This window comes from Mauremys mutica, chromosome 2 (genome assembly GCF_020497125.1).
Source record: "Mauremys mutica isolate MM-2020 ecotype Southern chromosome 2, ASM2049712v1, whole genome shotgun sequence".
Lineage (NCBI taxonomy): Eukaryota > Metazoa > Chordata > Testudines > Geoemydidae > Mauremys > Mauremys mutica.
Genome location: NC_059073.1, coordinates 27,723,152 through 27,749,223, shown reverse-complemented (window position 1 = coordinate 27,749,223; position 26,072 = coordinate 27,723,152). Strand labels below are relative to the sequence as shown.

The window sequence follows — 26,072 nt, the reverse complement described above, 5'->3', positions numbered from 1 at the left end:
AAAAGACAACGTCTGTGAAAAATGAAGGAAATATGGAAATGTATAGGAACTACTACAGGTATCTCATTTTTTGCCATGAATTCTTTTAAATAATTTTCATCTGACTCCAGAGTAGTTTGTAGAGACACAGAATAGTACGTGTGGAACACCAGGCGAGAATGCAGAATGCATGCTAATGCATCAAAACAACCTCCCTGAAGCTTTGTAAGCCTGGAAAATCCTTCTGCAACATAACTACCAGTTCCCACAGGGCTTGCCTATATCCTCCTGGAAAAAGCCCATCAGAATTGAATAGAAAATGATGATTTTTTTTCTAAAGGCTTTTTGAACTGTTACAATAATTACTACAGAATCCTAAGGGTTTCAATCTCTATCAACTCTTATAGGGTTTTTCCACAATAGCAGAGTCAAGCTTACTTCAGGGTAGAGTTGTGGAGAATGTAAGCCAGGGTAGAATTTGGCCTTTTAAATGCAAAGGATGAATTCAAAGAGTACAACTATGATTAAATGAATAAAACAGAGCAAAATGACAGGCATTTTCTCCCAAGATAAGCTGTGGAAGCCCTGTGTCACTTGAATCATTTTACACTAGTCTGCGGGTGACCTAAAAAGTCTGTTCTCCAGTTTCTAGGGCCAAACTCTGCTCTCATTTATAACCTCTGCTAGCTTAATGAACTCATTGGGGTGCACAGGTCAGAATCAGTGCCAAAATGATTTTTCTTAACAAAATCTAGTGCTGTTACTTAGGATTCCCATCCCGCATATACAAGGAGTAACTGTATAATTTCAATCTAAATAATATTTAATTTACGCTCAGGAAAATAGCAACAAGAAAGAACAAAAGTAAAGTTTCCATGACTGTGCATAGTGCATGAGTCTCTTTTCCATAGGCTAGTGCAGCTCTGAAGGCAAAGCAGCTGCTGCCATTGCTCCCAAACAGATTTAGTAGTTTCAAAGCTGGCATTCACCAAAAACAAAGGCGTCACAGTTCCATAGCTAAATGCAACAAATTTACTATTATAAACCTTACAAGCATATGGCACAGGTGGCTCTCAACCTTTCCAGACTATTGTATCCCTGTCAGGAGTCCGATTTGTCTTGTGTACCCCAGGTTTCACCTCACATAAAAATTACTTGCTTAAAAAATCAGACATAAAAATCTAAGAGTCACAGTACACTATTACTGGAAAATTGCTTACTTTCTCATTTTTTACTATATAAATATAAAATGAATCAATTGGAATATAAATATTGTACTCACATTTCAGTGTATAGCATATAGAGCAGTATAAACAAGTCATTGTAAGAAATTTTAGTTTGTAATGACTTTGTTAGAGCTTTTTATGTAGCCTATTGTAAAACTAGGCAAATATCTAGATGAGATGATGTACCTCTGGAAGATCTCTGCGTACCCCTGGGGTACATGTACCCTGGTTGGGAACCACCGGCATAGGTTATTTACAAAAGTTTGTCACTCACAGGTCTTTTACTGTGCCAGGTCTTATGCTTGGCCCCATGCTTCCCAGGCCTAGAGGGCTGTGGATTAAGTTTATCAGCTTGTGAGAAGGAGGGAGAACTTTACATTGTTCCCACGATTCCCTCTGCCTGACTGCAAATTGGTGCTGACAGGCCCTGGTGTTTTGTGCATTAACTGTGACAACAAAGAGATTCATACAAAACCAAACTACTGTTTCAATTAGAGAGTACATTTTATTTCATTGCAACGTGCTCCTTGGTGTTTTGCTCACTAAGTAGGATGACCTCCCCTCTGAATATGTTAGCCATCTGTCCAAGGAGTCAATATCCCTGGGTGTCCACAGCCTGCACAGCTCAGAAAGCAGAAAACAGACACCTTGGGCTAAGCAGGTCGATGCAGTTAAACAGAGATGTTTGGTGCTCAACGCAAGGGTTATAAAAGCTTATAAAACAACTACAAAATACATTAATGAAATTTCTAGGAAACAAATTTTCTGCATTTAACCCTTGGATTCAGGGAATGAGGACCAGTATTGACAACCCCAACTGTTCAAAAGTCATGAGTGAGGCCCTCCAAAACCTTGAAATTGGCATAAAAATCATGAGATTTTTAAAATACATTTTTGGTTCTTTATCTTACACTCTTCTCAGAGGCATTCAGGTTCATATTTTTAACATTTTCCCCCATAGCCACAGACATGCCAACTCTCACAAATTTATTGTGAGAAATGCAATTTCTAAGTAAAATTAAGCCTCGTTCATGATCTTGCAATAGAGCTCTCAAATGTCAGGGGTTTGGGTTTTATTCAGTCGCAAGATCATGAACGAGGCTTAATTTTACTTAGAAATCACTGTCAACCTTGGGCGGCTGGGGCTCCAGCCATCAACCCTGGGCAGCTGCTGCCCTGCCAGCCTTTGAGGTGGGAGAGGGGACCCTACTGCTGTTCCCCCCAGGCCTGGGAAGGGTGAAGAACCCTAAGAGGCAGGGCCGGCTCCAGGCACCAGTGCAGCAAGCAGGTGCTTGGGGCGGCCAACAGAGGGAAGCCTTTCGAAGGGAAGGACCTGCCGCCAAATTGCTGCTGAAGAATGAAGTGCCATTGCCATAGTATTTGTGGTCTCAGACATTTTTTTTATTTTTATTTTATTTTTTCCGCTTGGGGCAGCACAAACGCTGGAGCCGGCCCTGCTAAGAGGAGCAAGAGAGGTGAGGCAGGAAGGGCTGAACTATGGCCTGCAAGCTGCAGTGGGGGTATGAAGTGAGGAGGGTGGGGGCTGGTGGGGTGCGGGGGCTGTATGGATGGTGGGTTCTGAGCAGATGGGGTGAGTGCTGGGAGGGTGAACTAAGGATGGTGGGGGTCACTGGATAGGGGGGTTGAATTGATGGGATAGTGATGATGGGGGCTGGGAGAGTGTACTGAGCAGGGCTGAATGAAGGGGGTTGGATGGGGACAGAACTGTTGGGGGACAGGATTAATGGCTGGGCAGATGTGGGAGTGAGAGCTCTTGCAGCAGGAGCCAAAATCACCTTATCCAGTACATGTGAGAGAGTGGGCAACGTTCATTATCACATGCACACACCCTGGGGATGGGCAGGGGGAGTTCAGAAATCAAGAGACTGACCTAAAAATACAGTATCATCTTTTTAAATAAATATGTTATGATTTTTTAAGCCAATCTCATGATTTTGGGGGGTCCGACTCATGATTTTTGATCTCTTGAAGTTGGCAATACTGTAACCATGGGGCCAGAAACTTACTTTATTTTACCAACAAAAGCTGAGATACTAAGGTTTTCACATGACTCCCAGGCTTTAACAAGAACATTGTATTCCATGGGTGCTGGCAAAGCTGGAGGAAGATACTTGGGGCTACACTATCAGAAAGTTCACATTTAACTTTTTGGACACACTTTTATAATGGGTTTAATTTGTGCTTGCAGAGCCATTTACTTGCCCCAATTGAGTGGCTAGGCAGGCAGTTACCTCATTTGTATGTGAAAATGCAGGATTTGCACTCTCTTTCCTTTTCTCCCCTTTTATGTTCTTTCTATAATGCGCTAAACACCCAAGCCCTATGCACCAATTAAATTCCAACTCAGGTCTCAAAACAGGGCTTAGGCGGGACGTAAGTGGTGCTTAGGTATTGTGTTTGTCTGCTATACAGGGGTTAGTTTCAGTCTACATAAGACTCTGATTCAGCAAAGTCTGCCTGTCTAACTTTACGTAGGTGAGTAAGAGCCAGACATAAGTGCCGACTCCGTGGGTGCCCCAGGGCTGGAGCACCCACGGGGAAAAATTGGTGGGTGCTCTGCACCCACTGGCAGCCAAGCTCCCCGCCCTGCCCCAGCTCACCTCTGCCTCTGCCTTCTCCCCTGAGAGCGCCACTGTCCCTGCTTCTCCTCCCAGTGCTTGCCACAGCCAAACAGCTGTTTTGCGGCATAACAAGCTCTGGGAGGGAGGAGGAGGAGCGGGAACACGGCGTGCTCAGAGGAGGAGGTGGGGAAGAGGCGAGGCCAGGAAGGGGATTTGGGGAAGGAATCCAATAGGAGCAGGGAGGAGGCAGAGTTGGGGCGGGGACTTTGGGGAAGGGGTTGGATTGAGGGGGCAGGGGTGGAGTCGGGGCGGGGGTCGAGGGTGGTGGGGGTCGAGCCCCCAAGGCTCCAGGAAAAGTTGGTGCCTATGGACCGAGATACTGTAAAGCAGTGGCTCTCAACCTTTCCAGACTACTGTACCCCTTTCAGGAGCCTGATTTGTCTTGTATACGTCAAGTTTCACTCACTTAAAAACTACTTGCTTAAAAATCAGACATAAAAATACAAAAATGTCACAGCCCCTATTATTGAAAAATTGCTGCCTTTCTCATTTTTACCATATGATTATAAAATAAATCAACTGGAATATAAATATTGTACTTACATTTCGTATTTAGCCTCCTAATTTCCATTGAAATCAATGGAAGTTAGGAGTCTAAATAACATACAGGATGTGGATTCTGTGCTAAACATTATCACTCTTTTGGTTAAAGACATAAGAAATATAATTGACTAACTTTATTGACATCTGATCCAAAAAATGGCAATCAAAGCCTTTTTAAAGGGGGTGGGAGCTCATATACTTTATTTCTGCCAAAACAGGACATACACACTTACCTTAGCAAAACGTACTTGCTTTTGCTTTTTATATTGCAAGTTACAGGAAATTAAATAGTGCTTCACATTTTTTTCTAGTGGTAACACCACAATAAATTCCAAACTGGCAAACTTTCACCAAAAATTCAAATAGGAAATTAACAATTCTGAAGCAATAATGGTTTTGTAATAAATGCTAACAGACAATAAAACTGAGGCCTGGGGAAATCATGTCTGTTTAATAGCTGCACATATCAAAACACATATTAAAAGTTACAAGCAAGTAAAAATGAAGTGTGATGGTTAGTGGATTTCTGATCAAATTGTATTTTGCTTGTGTCCTTGCATCATCTCTTCATAGGGATCTTTTGTATTCTTGTAATGGGTGTGGGCATTTCAGACATTTCATTTTGCCTCAATGCTGCATGTTTGAGCTGTTGTTGGCCTGTTCCCAGGACATTTTAATAGAACCACATTTTGTCCCTGTTATTGTATTTACAGTGACATGTTGAAATGACTGAAAATACCCTTAGTGACAGTGAGACACAGGATTTTCCCTCCCCTGGAGGTAATCTAAACAAACAAGCAAAATACAATTTCATCACAAGCCCATGAGAGTTGGAGTTGGTTCACCACTCCAGAGGCAAAGAAAAGGAAGTTCAGTCTCCATGGCCATTCAGTCCTCTTTTTCTCTGCTGAGACTGCCAGTAAAGATGTCAGTTAACACCTGTTCACTGCGAACTGGGCTGACATATTCAAATTTGTAAGAGTTAGGACATCAAACGTCCACAAGACTAGTAGCTTTCAGTGACTGGTGACCTGGGCTGGATTTGAATCAGCAGCTTAGAGGTGAACAGCTCTATATCCCCTTTCCAATCCCATCAGGTATTTAGTCCTCCAGTGCTTCATTTTTTTAAATTAGAATTTTGCAAAAAAACATCTGGTATGTATCATTAATATTAAATATTGTTTTACGGACTTAACTTATTACTATAATAATACGCTCTACTGTGTTCAGAGTGTCAGTTAACAGATTCATAGATTTTTAAGACTAGAAGAGATCATTAGATAATCTAATCTGACCTCCTGTTTAACTCATGCCAAAGAATTGCACCCAATATTGAGCCCAACTTGTGTTTGCCTATAAAGTATATCTTCCAGAAAGGCATCCAATCTCAATTTGAAAACATGAAGAGATGGAGAATCCATTACTTCTTTGATAATTTATTCAAATGGTCAGTCACTTTCAACATTAGTAACAGACATATATTTCCTAAGTACGTACAGAGATATGTACAATATCTTTATATTTTAAATATACAGTTTCTCTTGATGTCATTCATAACGGTCTGAAGGCCTAATCTAATGCCTATTGACATCAAAGGAAAGACTCCCACTGCCTTTAACGGGCATTGGATCAGGCTCTGAATAGAGCTGACATATCAAAATCATTGTCGCTTATGTGATAAACCTTAGAGCAAATGCCTCTATTAAGTTCCTAAGAGAGAGTGGATGAATGTTAGATGAAATGCTGCCCTCTTATGGTTCTATAAACAAATCTGAGTTTTGTTTTGTATTTTAACATAGGCTAATAGATGCTGATCCACAATACTTTGGCATGTATATAGCACCGACTGCCAGTCAACAGGCTTAATTGTGGTAGCAGAGGTCACCAAGGGAAGATCTCATTACTGAGCCCAAATAAGCAACGTGCTCTGGGTGATAACACCCATCGCATAGGAAGTACTTACAGTTCACTAGAGGTAGGTCCTTACCAAATTCATGGAAATGCATGAAAAACAGGTCACGGACTGTGAAATCTGGTCTCCCCCTGTGAAATCTGGTCTTTTGGGTGCTTTTACCCTATCTTATGCAGATTTCATGGGGGAGACCGGTGTTTCTCAAATTGGGGGTCCTGACTCATAAGGCAGTTGTAGGGGGGGGTCACAAGGTTAATTTAGGGGGATCATGGTATTGCCACCCTTACTTTTGAGCTGACTTCAGAGCTGGGCAGCCGAAGAGCAGTGGCTGTTGGCCAGGTGCCTAGCCCTGAAGGCAGCACCCCACCAGCAGCAGCACAGAAGTAAGGGTGGCAATACCATACCATCAAAGAGTCCTGTGGCACCTTATAGACTAACAGATGTACTGGAGCATGAGCTTTCGTGGGTGAATACCCACACATCTGACGAAGTGGCTGTTCACCCACAAAAACGTATGCGCCAAAACGTCTGTTAGTCTATAAGGTGCCACAGGACTCTTTGTCGCTTTTTACAGATCCAGACTAACATGGCAACCCCTCTGATACTTAATACCATACCATGCCACTCTTATTTCTGCACTGCAGCCTTCAGAGATGGGTGGCCGGAGAGAGGTGGCTGCTAACTGAGGGTCCAGCTCCGAAGTCAGCAGCCCAGAAGTAAGGGTGGTAATACCATACCATGCCATCCTTACTTCTGCGTTGATCATAGTGGCGGCTCTGCCTTCAGAGCTGGGCTTCTGGCCAGCAGCCACCTGCCTCTCTCCAGCTGCTCATCTCTGAAGGCAGCGTCACCGCCAGCAGCAGCGCAGTACTGCAACCCCCCCTACAATAACCTCGCAACACACCCCTCCCAACTCCTTTTTGGGTCAGGACCCCTACAATTACAAGACCATGAAATTTCAGATTTAAACAGCTGAAATCATGAAATTTATGATTTTTAAAATCCTATCACCATGAAATTGACCAAAATGGACCATGAATTTGGCCTAACTAAAAGCCAATATCATTTCCACTACCGAGTGCTCCCTTTTAGCCTTTCCTCTGCCCCAAGGGTGTTCTTAAAAGTCCTGGCAGTAGCAGCTGCTTTCCTCCAACCTGGAGCACAAGTCACTTGCTGGTTTGAACTAGAGTAAATAGTGGATCCTCTGTAACTTGACGTCTTTAAACCATGATTTGAGAACTTCAGTAACTCAGCCAGAGGTTAGGGGTCTGTTACAGGAGTGGGTGGGTGAGGTTCTGTGGCCTGCAATGTGCAGCAGGTCAGACTAGATGATCGTGCTGGTCCCTTCTGACCTTAAAGTCTATGAGTCTATGACACACAGTTGACTGGTTCTTGTGCAGACCCATTTGAGGTAAGTTTATCCAAGATCACTGCTTTTTCTCAGATTTTATAACTCAAGGATGGATGGAGTGTGGTTGTGTGTTGATCTTATTCAGAATGGATGAAATACACCAAGTCAAAATGGTGACTTTCCACATGTGGCTGGGCTGGGACAGAGGAGGGGTATTGAGGGGGATGGAATTTACTCCCCTCCAGTTTAGGGATAAGCTCTGGGGCTGCAGCATAGCTCTCCCATGTCCATTACCACAGTCCACAGGATAGAAAAGCAACGTCTTCCCATCTGTGCCCCCTCTTCACTGACTGGCAGCTATTCAGTGTGAGTGATCCCAATGATCCCAGCCTGCCTCTCTGTGCCGATTTATTCTCAACTACAGTTTGGCAGCTCCACAGATTTCCTCTTACTCAGTGTTATTGTAGGAGTCCCCAAGTGTGAAGAACTCGGCACAGACTCTCCACTCGGGGGTAAATTTACCCAAAGAGCAGATACTGGCTGGAAAGTTTGGCAAGTTAGATTAATTAGAGTAATTTATCAATATTCTTAGGTGGCAGCATTCCAATTTGGAAATCAAATTTTGCTTTGTTTCTGTTTGGACTGATTAAAGTCACTTTACTGGCTCTGATATTTTGGGGGCCTGATCATGCAAATATTTACAAGGTAGTGTAGTGCTTGGTACCATGAATTTTTCCCTCTTGTTGCATGACTGACTGTATGATGAGAGGGCCAAAAACTAATTTCACAGGATTTTTTATGGAAGGAGGGACGGGAGCTCACTGAGCAGGACTTTAAAGGGATTATTCTTGACAGTTGAATATTGTAGACCCTCTGCTGCTTTTGTATTTGATCTAATATGTAGAAGCAGCAAAACATGCAGGAACATATGAAGATAGATGCTTGGCATGCAGCTGACCTAACTTGTTGGCAGAGGACCCCTGTGGCATAAGGGAATCTAGTGGTGGAGCTGATCCACTGTAGCAGCTCCTACACCAGCCATCTCAGAAACCTGGGTGTGGGTATGTCCAGGGGAAAAGAGACCAAGGCTGGGATGTCCCGATGCCCCAGCAACCCCCAGCTGCCTGAAGGGCTGAGGGATGTTGACAGCTGTTTGAGCAATCTGAGCCTGCTCCAAATTATGCCAAGTTCTGGGCTGGTGCAGAACCAACCTTGGGCTCGGTGACTCCTCTGTGCCTTCCAGCTGCACTCTTAGATACAGTGGAGAATATGTCCTTTTATTGTCCCCGCCAACAGCTGAAATTTCACATTACGAAGCATAACTTCGAAAGACACAGTATGGTGGTGTCCTTGGAAGAGAATTCTGCATCTTATTTTTTTTATGTAAGGAGACACTGGGTCTATAGTACAGTGTGACCTCATAGACCCTGAGCTCACTCATGTCCCACATACTGCACAGTTCCTCATGAGTGAAACCATGAAAGCAACCACATCAGATGTTTAGACCACTGAGGGCTTCCAGGAAACATTATTACCCACAGTTTTCTGTCACTTCCTTACTAGAAATAACCAAATTCTGCCTTGGCTAACTGCTAAAATATATGTAGCTGAAAGAAAGATTAAAATATAACTAGTCATTTTATTCAAAGGTTCATAGATTTTAAGGTCAGAAGGGACATTAGCTCATCTAGTCTGATCTCCACAAGCTATAACATTTCACCCAGTTACTGAGCCCAGTAATTTGTGTTTGACTAAGGCATATCTTCCAGAAAGGCAGCCAGTCTTGGGGTATGTCTACACTTCAAACTGGGGGCATGATTCTGATTGAGCTAGTGCACTAAAAATAGAATGTAGCTGCAGCAGCACGAGCAGTGAGATGGACTAGCCGCCCCAAGTACACTTGATGGGTTGTCTAGCTCCTCCTACTGTTTGTGCTGCCACAGCTACATTATTTTTAGTATGCTAGTTCAATCTGAGCTAGTGTGAGTATGTCTCCTCTAGTTGGGACTCACCCCACCCCCCTTTATTTGAAGATTTGAAAAGATGGAGGATCTACCACTTACTTTGGGAGTTTTTTCCACTGGTTAATCACCATCACTATTAAAAATGTGTGCCTTATTTCTAATATGAATTTGTCGGGCTTTAATTTCCAGACATTTGTTTTTGTTCTCGCTTTGTGGACAGGACATTTCCATTCATTTCATAGATTTATGATCTCCCCACAGGTATTGCTTATTAGGCTTTTTAATTGGAATCTAAGCATTTGTTCTACAAAATGGTCTTTCTTGTTGTTAGTTGCGAGTATAGTGCATCACAATGTACTTGCTGTTCTCTTGTGGGGCATGCGAACAGATGAAACAGTTGCACTAAGAGAGGAGCTCCCCTCACTCTCTGTCATTAAGGATGTGACTAATCCACTTTTCAAAATCGTGTCAACGCTGTACCAAATATTAGGCTATACGTTTTGTTGGATGCTATATATGAATCTGAATAATACCGATCACATTTTTAAAATGCCTGGTCTATGGCTAGATTATAATCTTAGAAGCCACAGGCCAGTGAACAAACCATAACTGAGTGACACAGTGCGTTCCCCCTGGCTTCAGGAAGGAAAGCAGTCTATGACTTACTTGGTCAGCAAGGCAATTCCCCTTCAGCACAGGCTCAGCTTCACGGCAGGGCGCCATTTCAGGTTGGGGGGGGGAGCAATTTTAACTGTATTCTTGGGGCTGTTTAGGCACTTGAAAATTCTAGATTTTTGGCAGATAATTTAGCAATTAGCTGACAGGAGCCCTATATCTAATTCCTTTATAAAAGAAAGAAAATTAAATGAATACTAGACACACTAAGCTCTAATAACAACATGTTCTGACATCTTGTGGCAAGTCACTTAAGGGACAATGGTTACGTTTAAAATTTTAATCTATATTCTTACTTTGTTACTTCCTAACAAACCTAACAAAGAGTTACTACACACAGACTCTATTATGGAGCTTTAGTTACTTACAGGATAGGTGGTGGAACCTCCCGACAGGAACAAGCAACACTTCACAAGAGACTCGAGAATGGCCTGCTACAGTGCACCTCTAAACTCTGGAACTGTGCCATTCACTGACACCAAACCGTGAGTGAGGTTTAGTGGATGGTGAAGAGAGAGGTGACCTGGTGAATGGATATTTTCCCACTGGACATTTACACCATCAGGTGGGGAACAGAGTTAATGAACTGTCAGAATAAATCAGGGCCGCCCAGAGGATACAGGGGGCCTGGGGTCTTTGGCAGTGGGGGCCCCCCGCTTTGGCGGTAATTTGGTGGTGGGGGGTCCTTCCGCTCCGGGACCCACCGCCGAAGTGCCCTGAAGATCCACGGCGGGGTCCTCCCGCTGCCGAATTACTGCCGAAGACCCGGCACTTCGGCGCTGGGTCCCGCTTCGGCGGTAATTCGCCAGCGGGGGGTCCTTCCACCCCGGAGCGGAAGGACCCCCCTGCCGCCGAAGACCCGGAGTGGAAGAAGCTCCAGGGGCCCGGGCCCCGCGAGAGTTTTCCGGGGCCCCTGGAGCGAGTGAAGGACCCTGCTCCGGGGGCCCCGAAAAATTCTCGTGAGGGCCCTTGCAGGGCCTGGGGCAAATTGCTCCACTTGCCTCCCCCTCTGGGTGGCCCTGGAATAAATGGACTGTTGTCATGGGGAAGTGTTTTATTACCATTCATATAGATATTATTATTGTTTTCTCAAGCTGCTGCTGTGTTCCCTTTCCCCAAATAAAGTTTTCCTAGTTTCATACAGACTCATTGCTTATGAGTGGGGAAGTATTGCATGCTAAGGGTACCCAGAGAAGGTATTTAGTGATCTCAATAATTCTGGGCGGGAGCTAGAGCTGTTGGTGTTTGTTAGTTTTTAAGTGGGATCTCTAGCTCTTTGAACCCAGCCCTTGCTGAGCTGACAACACCTGGCATAAGGGTTTCACACAGAAAGTCACTTTCTTCCACCACTGAACGGACCTGTATTAGGATACAGAAAGCTCTCACTATCCTTGCTTCTCTGCAGAATGTCTTCTTAAAATCTTCCCTAGCAACCTTGCCACTGGTGCCTGGCTTTCTGTAACAGATTTAGAGAAACAATACACACTATCACAGAAGACATGCTGTATTGCTTAACTAGATATGGGATCAAGCAGCAAAATTCAGCTCTGGGTACATATTTCAAATAACTGAAAGTTTAGGGATGTTTAGAGTCAGTGAATTACAAAGAGGCTTATTGCAAACTTTCAGATGTATCAGAATCTGGATTTTTCAACATATCCAAAGTCCAGGGGAGTTCATTGGAGATTTTTGTTTGGGGTCCATCTCTAAATATAACCAAAAATCTCCATTGCATTGACCCAAATCCACTTCTTTGGAATCACAGCCTATTTATTACAGCACTGGACAGTGGAGCAAAAAATAAAAGATAAACAGAAACAAAGAATCTGAACCTGTATTTGATGCCAGAGTGTAAATGGCACTTACTGGTGTACTGAAATGTGCTAGTATGTGGTCTTTCTGATACAGTGTGTAATAAAAGCTAATGTGGATCAACTTGCTCCCCTAACACCCTGCCATAATATGTTATTGCTAATTCCCAAGGATTATAGCAATCCCTGGAACTCCCTAGATGGCCCTGAATGTGTTGCATCCTGCCAGAAAACCAACAAATAACTCTTAATTGTGCTCTGTGGTGATCCCTTCCTAGAATGGCCGTGTGTCTGCACTGGCTGTCCTACAACTTCTCAGCCAACGGTTGCACACCTCAGGCCATGAACAGCTCTACTGCTGCAGCTGTGCCACTGTAAGGTCTCCTGTGTAGCCGCTCTATGTCAACAGGAGAGGGCTCTCCTGCCAGCATAATTAAAGCACCCCCAGTGAGCGGTGGTAGCTATGTCGACGGGAGACGCTCTCCTGCTGACATAGCACTGTCCACACCGGCACTTTTGTCTGTGAAACTTTTGTTGGTCAGGGGATGTGTTTTTTCACACCCCTGACCAACAAAAGCTTTAAGGACAAACGTGCTAATATAGACAAGGCCTAAGAAAATGGTATTGTGTGGAGGAGGAGCTGCTGAGAAAACGTCTTTCTAGCTTTTTTAGATTTGCTATGAGCTAGGTGAAACCTTATTAGTAGGTTAAGCCTCATTGAGATTGGTAGGTGTGAACTCACCCTCCGATTAACGCCTGTAAGGATATGCCCCATCCTAGGACAAAAGAAATATATGAACATGCCCAGGAGTTTGTTGCTAAGTAGTGTGGGGTGGGAGAGTGAGTGAGAGAGAGAGGCAAAAAGCAAGAAGGCCAAGCAGTAGCCTGAGAGCACAGTATGAGTCTAGAAAAAGCTAGAGAGAGCTTTTAAAGAAACTGCTTTTTTTGTTCTTGGTTCCTCCTGCATTCAGACTTGGACTTGGTACATTCCTTGTAAATAGGTGAGATTGTTTCAAAAGATGCTACCTGACTATCACCAGTTTCAGCTCCAAGCTGGAACATTCCCCAGGGCCCCAAACTTTGACTGGCTGCTCGGGTTGAAAAGGGGCAACACATTCAATATGGACATGTCACAAATAGCTAGTTAAGTATTAAGGAAATTAGGGCTTGAGCTGGAGAAGATCTAATGATGGGGGGAGGGCTATCTCAGTGGTTTGAGCATTGGCCTGCTAAACCCAGGGTTGTGAATTCAATCCTTGAGGGGGCCATTTAGGGATTTGGGGATTGGTCCTGCTTTGAGCAGGGGGTTGGACTAGATGATCTCTTGAGGTCCCTTCCAACCCTAATAATCTATGATTCTATGCCTGTTTTAAGGAGCTGGGAATTTGGCCTATAGTAAAAACACTGACCAAGGCATCCTGTGTTTGCTACTTAGCACATAACTTAACACCAATTCAAATTTACCCAACAGTGGAATCATACTGGTCCATAACCATACTGGTCTAGATAATACTTAGTCCTGCCTTGAGTGCAGGGGACTGGATTAGAAGACCTCTCAAGGTCCCTTCCAGTTCTATGATTCTATAATCACTTTCTTCATGTACTAGGCAAAGCTTTGATCCTGTTTGGATCCTCGGCATTCTTTTGCTGAGGACTCCCTCAACTGGGAATCTCTTTATATGAGACATAAATAAATATGAGACATAAATAAATATCCTGTGCTTTACTGAAATTTAACAGTTGTTTTTTAAGGCAACCTCTGGCACAAGTTCCCACCTTTTCTAATTTTCTCCTTAATATTTCCTTACTGAAAAAGCTTCATTGTTGCCTTGGATTCAGATTTGTTTATGCTTGTGCTTTTTCCTATGTACTAGAGGGAACAAACAATTTTCAAAGTTCTTTTAGTATTTAGATTCCAGATGTTATTACTTCTGTGAGATCATTGCACATCCCCAGCCTTTTCACTTTGAGGATATTCTTGTACATTATAATAAAGACAACATATATTTTGCAGAATGCACCAGTTCCAAACCCTGAAGGTTATAACAGTTCATGCTCTGGTTTGTATTTTACATCTGTTTTCTAAGAACTTTAGACAGAGTAGGGAAAGGACACATGGGGCTATTTGGCATGTTGACTATTTTTTTCTAAATGACAGAAGAAGGTTCCAAATGAGACTTGAGAGGTGTGAGAATTATTGTGAATAGAGTTCACTACCTGAAAACAGTGACTATATATTTTTATATTGAATTTCCATTTCATTTTATTAAAAAGAAATGGCTGAAAAGAGAAATCATTGAGATGCATAAGCCACTAATTATTGTGGCTTAAGATGCATATATAAACAAAGACATTACTATATGTTAGATATAAAATGTGCATAATTTAGCCAACATAACCGATAGAGTTGAGCACATAAGTCACAGCATATAATTTACTCAAAGTAATGTTGTTTAAGGCGCTGTAGAAGTGCAAAGCATTACATCACATTCCATTTGAGACACCTCACTATTCTGGAAAAATACTTAATCAGGACATCTCCCCAGGAACTTAAGCCCAGTGTAATTTAGTAGCTGATTAATGGGGACGATTTATTTATTTAGCTACCATAATCCAACCTCATGGACTTTCTCTTACACTGATTCTATTTATCACAGCTATCTCTCCCTTATTCGTTATGATTAGAACTGGGGGAACTTTTTGCAATGAACAGTGTATTCAAGAAATTCGGACCCCTTTTGTTTTCATGAATGATCTGCAAACTGATTTTGATTTTAATTCACTTGTTTGTTCAGAATTATTTGATGAATGGGTTGAGAGAACATATTTCACAGCCACTATAGCTTTGAGGGTTTCCTATTCATGATGGATGAAATCTTGGCCCCATTTAAGTCATTGGGAGTTTTACCATTTACTTCAGTGGGGCCAGCATTTCACCCAATGTGCTTTACACAGTGTGTGATTGGTTAGATGATATTATTTCTGCTTCCTGATTGGATGATTCCAAAGCCCACATAGTTTTTAATGAGAGCTATGTTAATGTAACGCTGACATATCCTGGTCGTAGGTGGGCAGGATCAAATCTGGGACCTCTGGAGCTTAGTGCATGAGCTAAAAGCCATAGTGCTGTTAGCTAAGGCTGTAATGCAGACTCATTAATCTCTCTCTCTAAGGGTAGGTTTACACTTACCTTCCGGGTCGACACGGTGAGTTCGACTTCTCGGAGTTTGAACTATCGCGTCTGATCTAGACGTGATAGTTCGAACTCTGGAAGCGCTGCGGTCGACTCCGGTACTCCACCACTGCAAATGGCGGTGGCGGAGTCGACGGGGAAGCCGCGGAGTTCGACCCCGCCGCGTCTGGACAGGTAAGTAGGTCGAACTAGGGTATTTCGAATTCAGCTATGCTATTCACGTAGCTGAATTTGCGTACCCTAGTTCGACCCCCCTTCTTAGTGTAGACCAGGCCTAAGTGGTGTCAGTGCCACTAGATGGGACAGAAAACCACACTCACACTCAGGAAGTGTGTGGGTTACATATTTCCCTTAGCTGAGGAAGCGCATCCGGAGTTTTAGAGACTTTCCAGTTGAAATCCCCGATGAGCCCCCACTTGTAACACCGACAGACTCCACTCATCGGCGGGCAGGATTAAACCTGGGATCTTTAGAGCTTAGTGCATGAGCCTCTAATCCGTGAGCTAAAAGCCATTTGGCCGTTAGCTAAAGCTGTACAGCAGACTCAATCTCTTTCTCTAAAGGCACATCTTCACTGGCAATGTTAAAGCGCTGCAGCAGCAGTGCTTTAATGTGGCTTGTGTAGTTGTGGCACAGTGCTGGAAGAGAGCTCTCCCAGCCCTCTAAAAAACCCACCTCCACGAGGGAAGTAGCTACCAGCGCTGGTGCACTGTCTACCCTGGCATGTTACAGTGCTGAAACTTGCTGCGCTCAGGGGGGAGTTTTTTCACAGCCCTGAGCAAGAAAGTTGCAGTGCTGTAAAGTGCCAGTGTAGACAAGACCTTAGTGGTGTCTGCCACTAGATGGGAGAGAGCACCAGACCCAGGAAGTGTGTGGGTTATATTAACACCTCTGGCATAAGCAGTCAGACCTCACACAGAGGTGCACACATAATGAATTTGCAACAGTTCCCTTTTCCGCTATTTGTGGGCTCCTCCTCTGGCTCCACTATTGAAAAAGGTGCCACTGCTACCACTTCTTCCCATTTGCTCCCTAGCAATGCAGTGGTTATGGTCTTGGACTGGGACTCAGGAGATTTGGATTCTGCCATAAGCTTCCTGTGTAGCTTGGGCAAGTCAAAGAGGTGTTAAATAAACTATGATCCCCGCCCCCTGCCCCGGGGGCAACAAAGTAAGTAACTTTAAATGACACGAGGGTGAGGGGCTCACTAAAGGTTTGTCTTCCCATACAGTCTTTAATGATGACTGTACTATGCCGATAGGATTGCTTCTCCCATCAGTGTAGTTAAACCACCTCCCCGAGAAGCAGTAGCTATGTCAACAGGAGAAGCAACATAGTTATACTGATATAGCTCTGTAGTGTACACCTGGCCCAGGACAGGAAACATCTTGGATGCAGGGATAGGGTAGTTAAAAAAAAAGTTATATTTTAAGAGAAAAATGTTAATATGTATATGTCAGGATTCCCTCCCCACTCTGAACTTTAGGGTGCAGATGTGGGGACCCGCATGAAAGACCCCCTAAGCTTATTTTTACCAGCTTAGGTTAAAACTTCCCCAAGGCACAAATTCTCCCTTGTACCTTGGATTAGGTAAACGCTGCCACCACCAAATGATTTAAACAAAGAATCAGGGAAAGGACCACTTGGGGTCCTATTTCCCCAAAATATCCCCCCAAGCTCTACACCCCCTTTCCTGGGGAGGCTTGAGAATAAACAAGATGAGCACAGACCAGCCTTGGGCTTTTAGGACACTAAAAAACCCGATCAGATTCTTAAAAAACCCAGAACTTTATTAGAAAGAAAAATGGTGAAAGGAGTACCTCTGTAAGATTAGAATGGAAGATAATCTTGCAGGCAATCAGATTCAAAACACAGAGGGTTTCCCTGTTGGCAAAACCTTAAAATTACAAAAAGAAAAAAACAGGGATACACGTTCCCCCCAACACAGAGAAATTCACAAGCCAAAACAAAAGATAATCTAAAGCATTTCCTTGCTAAATACTTACTAACTCTACAGGAGTTGGATTGCTTGTTTCTTTGATCTGTCTCCGGCAAAAGCCACATGGAACAGACAGAACAAAGCCTTCCCTCCCCACCCCACAATTTGAAAGTATCTTGTCCCCTTATTGGTCCTTTTGGTCAGGTGCCAGCTAGGTTACCTGAGCTTCTTAAGCCTTTATAGGTAAAAGGATTTTGTGCCTCTGACGAGGAGGGATTTTATAGTACTGTACACAGAAAGTGGTTACCCTTCCCTTTATATTTATGACAGCATACATAATGGATTACAAAAATCTCGACTGTTTAAAAAAAGAAATCCTCTCCAATCAAAGCACAACATTGTAAGGACTCATTTATAAAAAAGTTTATGGTATCTGATGGCTGGAGCATTATTTCTCCAACAATTTGGTTGACAGACATTGTGGTGTTTCTATTATGATCCTGTCATGCCAAAGTCAGAGGGCAGAGTCCTTGGGACAAGGGCGTTCACACGCAGAGCCCATTATTAAATATTGGTTCCCTACATAGATATTTATAGACCATAAGCAAGTCATTCTTTAACCTTCTCTTTGTTAGGCTTAATAGATTGAACTCTTTGAGTGCATCACTATAAGGCAGGTTTTCTAATCTTTTAATCATTCTTGTGGCTCTTCTCTGAACCATCGCCAATTTACCAACATCCTTCTTGAATTGTGGGCACCAGAATTGGACACAGTATTCCAGCAGCAGTCACACCGGCGCCAAATCCAGAGGTAAAATAACCTCTGTCCTCCTATTAAAGATTCGCATTTATGAATCCAATTGTCCCATTAGCTTTTTCGGCCACAGCATCACAGTAGGCACTCACGTCCAGCTGATTATCCACCCCATGCCCAGTAGGGCATCTAGAGTACTTAACTTATTTCTCATTCAGGGAAAGACTGTAAAATTTAGGCATAGCGTAAACTTTAGGAGAATGATTAATGTGCTTTGTTTTGCTTTCAGATGGTTACATTTTTGGAAGGTAGGTGGTGGAGTGAAGCCGCAGACAGCTTCCTTTCAGCAGCTAGGAAGAGAGAAAACCTAAAAAGCAGTAAGTAGTATGCCAAGCGCACTCCAAGGCTTTTGGTGCACTGTAGCAGTGACATTAGCATGTGGCAGCAAGCATGCTGTAGATTCACGCCCTAGCTTGCAGTGCAGTAACTTGCTGCGTAGTTGGCAGCAAAGTATCCATCCCAACAGGACCCAGCTATAGTAAACATGGGATTCTTCTTTTGGGTTTCTGAACATATACAGACATAGTAGCTCCCTGGATCTCTAACCTACAAAGGGTAAAATTTGCCCCAGTGCAGAGGAGCCCATGCACTACTTACATCCTCATAATAGGTCTTAGGTGGGACTGAAGTTCTGCATAATCTTGTGCTGGCCTCCTGAGCAGGTGTGAATACACTCAGACTGAGGTACACTGGGTCTCCTTAATGCCTGGCAGACGTAGATTGGGTTGCTGATTACACTACAACAAAGGGGAATTACAAACTACTGCAGTACAGCCAACTTCCCTCCATACCCTGCTTGGAGTCTGTATTCTCCTTCTGTAGTTTGGCACTCATTCACTCTCTTACTATCCCATCATATGATTTTTGTGAAAATAATACCAGTTCCATTACTGGGATCCAGTGACCAAGAGTATAAATTTAACAATCAGGCCGTTATTCCCTCTTTCATTATGGGATTTTCCCAGATTGTCTCGGCTATATTTAGTATTTATGTGTCATGAGTCACAGTGTCCACCTGCGGTGTCCATAAACAGAATTTGTAAATAGCACTGACTGATGTGACTCAAGTATTTAAAAAAATAAAAAAGTCCGGTTTTAGCATGAATTCAAATATTGTTGGCAGTTCCAAGAACCCTGTGTGTTTCAGGCTCTGGGTGTAAGGGGGTGGAATACTGGAAAAGGCATGCGTTGGCCTGACTCTCCGTTCTGTCTGTGCTGGTGGCAGTAGTGCTGACAAAAGAAAGATGATTGTTTCATAATATGGCCAACCCCTTTTCCAGAGGATATTGCAGTCTGTTTAATGTGTAACATGTGGATGAGGTCCTAGTGTGCACACTCTGTTTTGATTAAATCTTATCTACACTCAAGTTATTCCTCTGAAGTCAGGGCAGCTGCACAGTGAAATAACACTTGAGTCGCTGTGTTCTCACGGGTGCTGCACTCACTCGTGTGTGGTGCTATGTCTGCTGGGGGCAGACCCCAGGGTTCTTTGTGCTGCAGTAAGATAAGCCACTCTATGAATTCTTTCCCAGTGAACCGTGGAAAAACTGTCTTTTCTTTCAGGAGCACATGGGGGAAATTGTAAGAAAGCGACAAGCAGCACTTGAGTGGAACTAGCCTGCATCCACATGACAGAGTGGTCATTTTAGAAACTGATAAGGTGTGCTGCCTCAGAGGTGTGTTAACTCCAGCTTAGCCTATACCCCTGGATATCCAGCAATTCAGGTTAAAAGCATGACCACGCTTGAATTAAGGGGCAACGTGGCAGGTATAACTCAGGTTAATTTTGCATTGAAAACAAGCCCAAAACCACTTCTGAAACTGGGATTTAGGCTCTTAAGCCACTTAGACACTTTAAAATGTTTTATTCTTTGCCTGAAATTTTGGTTCCACCTATCCCCTCTTGTAATCTTTGCAGAAAGTCAGCAAATAAACAACTGTCCCATATTTACAAATGATAATGAGCATGGACCATTTATTCAGATACATGTGTTAGGTGATGCATGTAAGCATATGGGTCCATGTGTTAGAAGGATGTATTTGCACAACCAAAAATCATCACAGGAATAAGATGTGACATTATTGATATAATCTGGAACCATATAGAACATGGTTGCAACCAAGGTCCTGTGGTGGCACCAAATCTTATGTAAAGGGGGTCATATAAGGTGTCTAAGACCACGTTATGGGTTGCTGGTGATAATTATGCTGTCTATATGTATGTATCATTTTGTAGTTGAAGTTATGAATATTGGCTCTATACTGTCTGTACTTCAAACTTATGCTGTGTTTCTGGGACACATCCCAGACAAGTTGGTGTTAGCTCTGCCTAGCCTGCTTGATGGCCCATTAAGGACCATCAGCTGTACAACTGACCCATTGAGAGAAGGCAGATACGCCTTGTAACTCAGCAAAGTTTGTAGGGACTTGCCCATGTGACTCCAGACTCCATTTTGCTGTAATTTTCCACAGTAAGAACAAAGAGATGTTCTTACACCTGGAAAAGCCTATATAAGGCTGATGCCTCATCTCCATCAGGTCTTCAATCCTGCTTCTTACTTCTGGAGGGACTTTGCTACAAACTGAAGCTCTGCACAAAGGACTGAATGACCCATCCCAGCGGGGGATGTACTTCAAAGACTTGATTTGAACCTGCAGTTTACTTCATCACTGCTACAAGCCTGAACTAAGAACTTTGCCATTACTGTATGTAATTGATTCCATTTAACCAATTCTAGCTCTCATCTATATCTTTTTCCTTTTATGAATAAACCTTTAGATTTTAAATTCCAAAGGATTGGCAATAGCATGATTTGTGGGTAAGATCTGATTTGTATATTGACCAGGGTCTGGGGCTTGATTCTTTGGAATCGAGAGAACCTTTTTCTTTTATTGGGGTGTTGGTTTTCATAACCACTCATCCCCAGGACGAGTGGGACTGGTGGTGATACTGGGAAATTGGAGTGTCTAAGGGAATTGCTTGGGTGACTTGTGGTTAGCCAGTGGGGTGAAACCAAAGTCCTCTTTGTCTGGCTGGTTTGGTTTGCCGTAGAGGTGGAAAAACCCCAGCCTTGGGCTGTAACTGCCCTGTTTAAGTGATTAGTCCTGAACTGGTGACAGTAATGGGAGTTCAGGCAAAGATTCAGGGAAAAATATGCCCCTTAACAAAGGAAGCTATACAAAATGAGAGGAGGGATAGCTCAGTGGTTTGAGCATTGGCCTGCTCAACCCAAGGTTGTGAACTCAATCCTTGAGGGGGCCATTTAGGGATCTGGGGCAAAAATCTGTCTGGGGATTGCCCCTGTTTTGAGCAGGGGGTTGGACTAGATGACCTCCTGAGGTCCCTTCCAACCCTGATGGTCTATGAAATTTTCCTGATAATGCCAAAACTCACATGAAACAAACTCAAAACTTAGATCATGTGTATCAGAAGATCTGCTCAGACTCACAAACCTTTTGAACTCATTCCAGTTTCAAGCAAATATGACACAGTGTGGGCAGGGGTGAGCAGCGGGGTGGGGGTGTGACGGATGAAGAATTGCATCAAAATTCTGTAAAATGTACCAGAACTACATGTTTTCATTATGAAGCCAGAGGAAATGTGATGCTCTTGAAGCATTTTTAGGATTCACTTGACCCTGAAACTCAAAGCACAAACATCAGGAGTTGCAAAACCTCATAGATCGGGACCAAAAATAAACGCGAAGTAATTTGCATGAATCTCTGTGCGCCGAAACCACAAGTTTCACACAGGTCAAGGAAGGCCTGATTCTGCAAGGTGCTGAGTGCTCTCAGCTCTTAGAAGTCAGTGGGACCAAGAGGCACTTGACATTCACCAAGATCAGATCCGTAATGAATATCAGTAAGAGGGTGTTTCCCGGGAAATGCTTTGATTAGGAGTAGAAACCAAAACGCCTACTCACAGATAGTGACATTAAAAAATTCCCCAAGGAACTAGCAATTTGTAACACCATAATGAATGCAATGCAGGCAGCTGATGTAGCCAATAACATGAGGCATATTAATCTGAAATTATAGCAGCATCTGATGGCACAGCAATAGCTATGGGTCCATCAACTTTTCCATTATTAACAGCCATAGAACTCTGCTGAAGGGGAAGATTGAGTGTATAGTTTTTCAGCCTCAAAGTAGTTTTAAAATTGCACTGAATTAATTTTTCATTTTAAAAAAATGTCTTTGTGGCATTAAGGAAAAAATTAAATCCAAGTTTAGCAGAACGAATGTTGCATGTCTTTAAAAAAAAACCGTAACAAACTTTGCTTTTTTAAAAGAAAGTTGCAATGCTTATTATTCCATAATGGAAACCTAGAGTCGTCTTATTTCAAAAATAACTTGCCAAGTATAGAATCATTGCTCATTCCTGATGAGAGCACTTGCTGAGAGCTCCTCTTCCAGACGTATGTGGCTGATAATTTGCTGGAAATGCTAAAAAAATACTTAAATTAAAATATAGTGATCGGCCTAAGTTAAGATGTGTAGAGGTCTTGTCTGTTTTCTCTGCTGGATGAAGAATGAAAGTTCATGGGGTACTTTATTTGTAATCCTTACTGAGTATGATATGTAACAAAGATTATTTGTATTGATTGGCATAGCAGAACCCTCAGAAGCTTTTTAGACTGTTACTCTTACGATAAGGCTCACAATGGGCTGGACCTTTTCCAAACACAAAAGGTGGCACAGTCCTTATCTAAATGAGCTTGGAAACTAACAGATACAACATATAGGAATCACTTTATCAGCCACTAAAATGCAGCCAGACACCTCTGGGATCAAGCGGAGCCAGCCACCTCTAGAAACACGGCAGCTATTGTAACAGTGCCAGCCACACTACACAAATTGAGGAGAAGGAAGTAAAGAAGAAAGTGCCTTAGCCAATTAAAGCAACAGGAGGATTATGTAATTATCCAGATATAATATGGCCAGGAACCCAAGGGAGATATTGCTCTTCTTGTGAAATGTGACAGCTGATCTTTTATGATCAGATGGTAGTTAAGTCTCAGAACCTCAGTGTTAGGATTTACCTGGGAGGTGCAACCCCAGCAGCACAGCAGAATATTATTTCATTTCTGACTCAGTGAGTGAAGATGGTCACCTTCTGAGTCACCGATACCACTTCCTGCAACACTGAGTTTTTCCTTCCAGGATTCCCGTGCATGTCTGAAACTACGTAGATTATGAAATTCTAGGGAATCGAAGTATATCTAACATCTTGGTCCAAATTCATCCCTGGTGGAGTGTATTTGACTTCAATAGATTTACAGCAGGGATGAATTTGGACTGTTTTATTTACTCTGATCCAAATAGAACAAGCAATTGTATAGAGCTAATTTTAGAATATTCTTCATTTTTGTTTGGTTATGTTAAAGTGATGTTGGTAGTGCCACAATCGTTTAAGGGATGGTCTGTGCATGATGACATTCTCTTTCAGAGTTTTATAGTTCTGCTGTGCTTACTGTGCTAAGGTCTCATCTCAAGAGCACATTCTTTGTATCAAATTCGGGGAAACAATTGGGTCAACATTTGTTATATGGAAGGTTAAGGACATAAAGAAAAAGGAGTGAAGCCTTACACATATGCTTAATTTTCAGCAGTTATGTATTTCTATTGACTTCAATAGGATTACTCATATTGCTGAAGCAAAACACCTCCCCTTTAAAATTGTGTTACTAGTTTGCAATATCTTAACTATAAAGGGAAACTTGTGTGAAAGAATGATGGGGAAATAGAGGGGAAGGCAATGAAGAAAAGATCTGCTGACATCTTGAATCTATTTGTCTGTGTTTACGTTGCCTTGACTGCAAATACTAAAACCCCACATCAAATATTCAAAGAAACTGCCTTACTCGAACAGATCCAGTAAGTTGTATGCCAATGAAAAGCAAAGGGCAATATTTTTTCACAAGCAAGTGTGCCAACATTGTGTCATTTCATTTACTGGGCTGTTAACACTGATAAACAATGGCTGTCATATTAAAAGGAAAGTTTATTTTCTATCAAACATCCACAAAACCACATTTTGGCATTTGTTTATTCACTGTGTGGTCCATTTTCTCACAGCAATATCCAGAGTACAATCACCCAATAGCTATTCATCCCACAAATATTTTCAACACACTATAAACTACCTATTAGATGGTTTTAATATTTACTTCCTGAGTAGAATGGAGAGAACTTGATATGGAAAGGTCTGATCATTCAAGCCCTCTCAGAATGGAACAGCCACCATTTCTGTGTTCAGGGCTGCTGGAACAATTTGTATAGTGGGGGTGCTGAGAGCCATGGAACAAAAATGTAAACCCTGTATATGATGGAAACCACTTCAAGCCTGAGGGTGAAGCAGCACCCCCAGCACTGCTAGTTCCAGCGCCTATGTCTGTGTCGTGTTTTGAACTCACTGTATGGATGATTTTTACAGGTTTTAGTTATTATGCAGAACTGTTACATAAGTGTGGCATGTGGAACCCTACTAAGAATAAAGAACAAGTAGCAGGAGACGTGCCAGTTCCTCAAATACTGGTACAAAAAACTCTTATGGGGAAAGTGAACATACAAGCTCTCTCTAATTAAATCCACTGAACCAATTGCCCAACCAACAATCACTTTGACTTTCAGCAGGCTTTGGATCAAACCCTCAAGTGATAAAATCCCCCCCCTGAAATGGCATCTAGTGCTCTCTCTCATGTTTGGCATGAGAAATTGGAAGTACCGCAAGAATTATTAACAGAAATTCTTGGCAGATAATTTGAACAAAAAACAAACAAAGAAAATCAAACTTTTTGTGGACATAAAAGACTGAATGTGTTGAATAAATTATTCACTATTAATAATTAAGTCTGCTGCCATGGTAAGGCTTGCAGGGGCACATTACGTAAAAATGTTGAGCACAATCAGATGTCGGCCTACATTTTTTTGTTTAAAACAAATGTTAAATGGCTGGGACTCTTATTGAAAACAGTTATTCTCAACAAAAGATTGACCTGTCACTAATGTCATCATCAGTATCATCAATGGGTACAGTAGATATTAAAGGACGAGTCCTAAGGAGTATGGGTGAAATTTTTCCTTCAGTAATGCACACACCAGTCCCACTGATGTCAGTGGAAGAGCCGTGTGTGTAATCAGTGGAAGAATTTGGGGTCCCTAGATATCAGGGATGCTTGTTAGTTTTGCATACTCAGACCAATTTGATCTTAGGTGTGTTTTCAACCCCTCTTTTCTTTCATCCAATCCCTGGTGCTCTGGATGGAGAGAAGAGAGCATGCAAGAGGGAGTTCTTGGGAGTGGCCCAGTAATTCACAGCAAAACACCTGAAAATTCTTCAGAGGTAGCCATAGGTGCTGGAACTAGGGGTGTTGGCTTGAAGTGGTTTCCATCATATACAGGGTTTACAGTTCAGTTCAATGGCTCTCAGTACCCCCCACTGTACACATTTTTCCAGCACCCTGCAGGTAACTCTCCAAGAAAGGAAAGGCCATCCCAATACCCACTCAGTTATTATCAGCTAAATAAAGTGACTATTTCTGTTCAGGAAATATCAAGAGAATCTTACTTTGTATGAGACATTAAGACAGAACAAATTGCAAATGGAAGGTTGTGGATTCATATTGGCTGTTGATATTCTACAGTTTGTGTAAGGAAGAGATAATAAAATCAGTCCAGATATGATATCAAGAGATGTGACCAGATTAAACGTTAAAGGTCCCTGTTTCCTCAGGTTTCCACGGTGCCCTAAACAGGGCAGGTAGGAAAGTGTGTCCATGAATCCATCTTCCCCTGCATTCCGTCGGGAGCAAGCTTCAGTCTGCAAGAGGTGTAGCAGTGAGCAGGCAGAGGCTCTGCGCTCACAGCCCCAGGGAGTATTATGGCACTGGGGCTCCTTTTATTATGGGCTATCAGCAATTTGCATAGTCTCTCCCTAAGACTGTAAACTCCTCCAGGTAGGGATAGTATCTGTCCTCATCCTTTTCACAAGCTTTCTCCGTGTTGGATCTAAGAAAGCCAC

The 26,072-nt window shown here is 42.7% G+C and overlaps 2 protein-coding genes across 4 annotated transcripts in view; one reads left to right on the top strand and one right to left on the bottom strand.

Moving 5' to 3' along the window:
• TNFRSF11B (TNF receptor superfamily member 11b) overlaps positions 1 to 26,072 on the bottom strand; it is a 142,594-nt gene that overhangs the window by 39,840 nt on the left and 76,682 nt on the right. The gene's annotated exons all lie outside the window — the stretch shown is intronic.
• The window catches only part of COLEC10 (collectin subfamily member 10), a 164,062-nt gene that overhangs the window by 89,473 nt on the left and 48,517 nt on the right, over positions 1 to 26,072 (top strand). For both annotated transcript variants that reach the window (XM_045003954.1, XM_045003955.1), the window contains one exon: positions 18,279 to 18,366. In XM_045003954.1, the coding sequence (XP_044859889.1) occupies positions 18,279 to 18,366 (88 nt within the window). The remainder of the gene's footprint in view (positions 1 to 18,278; positions 18,367 to 26,072) is intronic.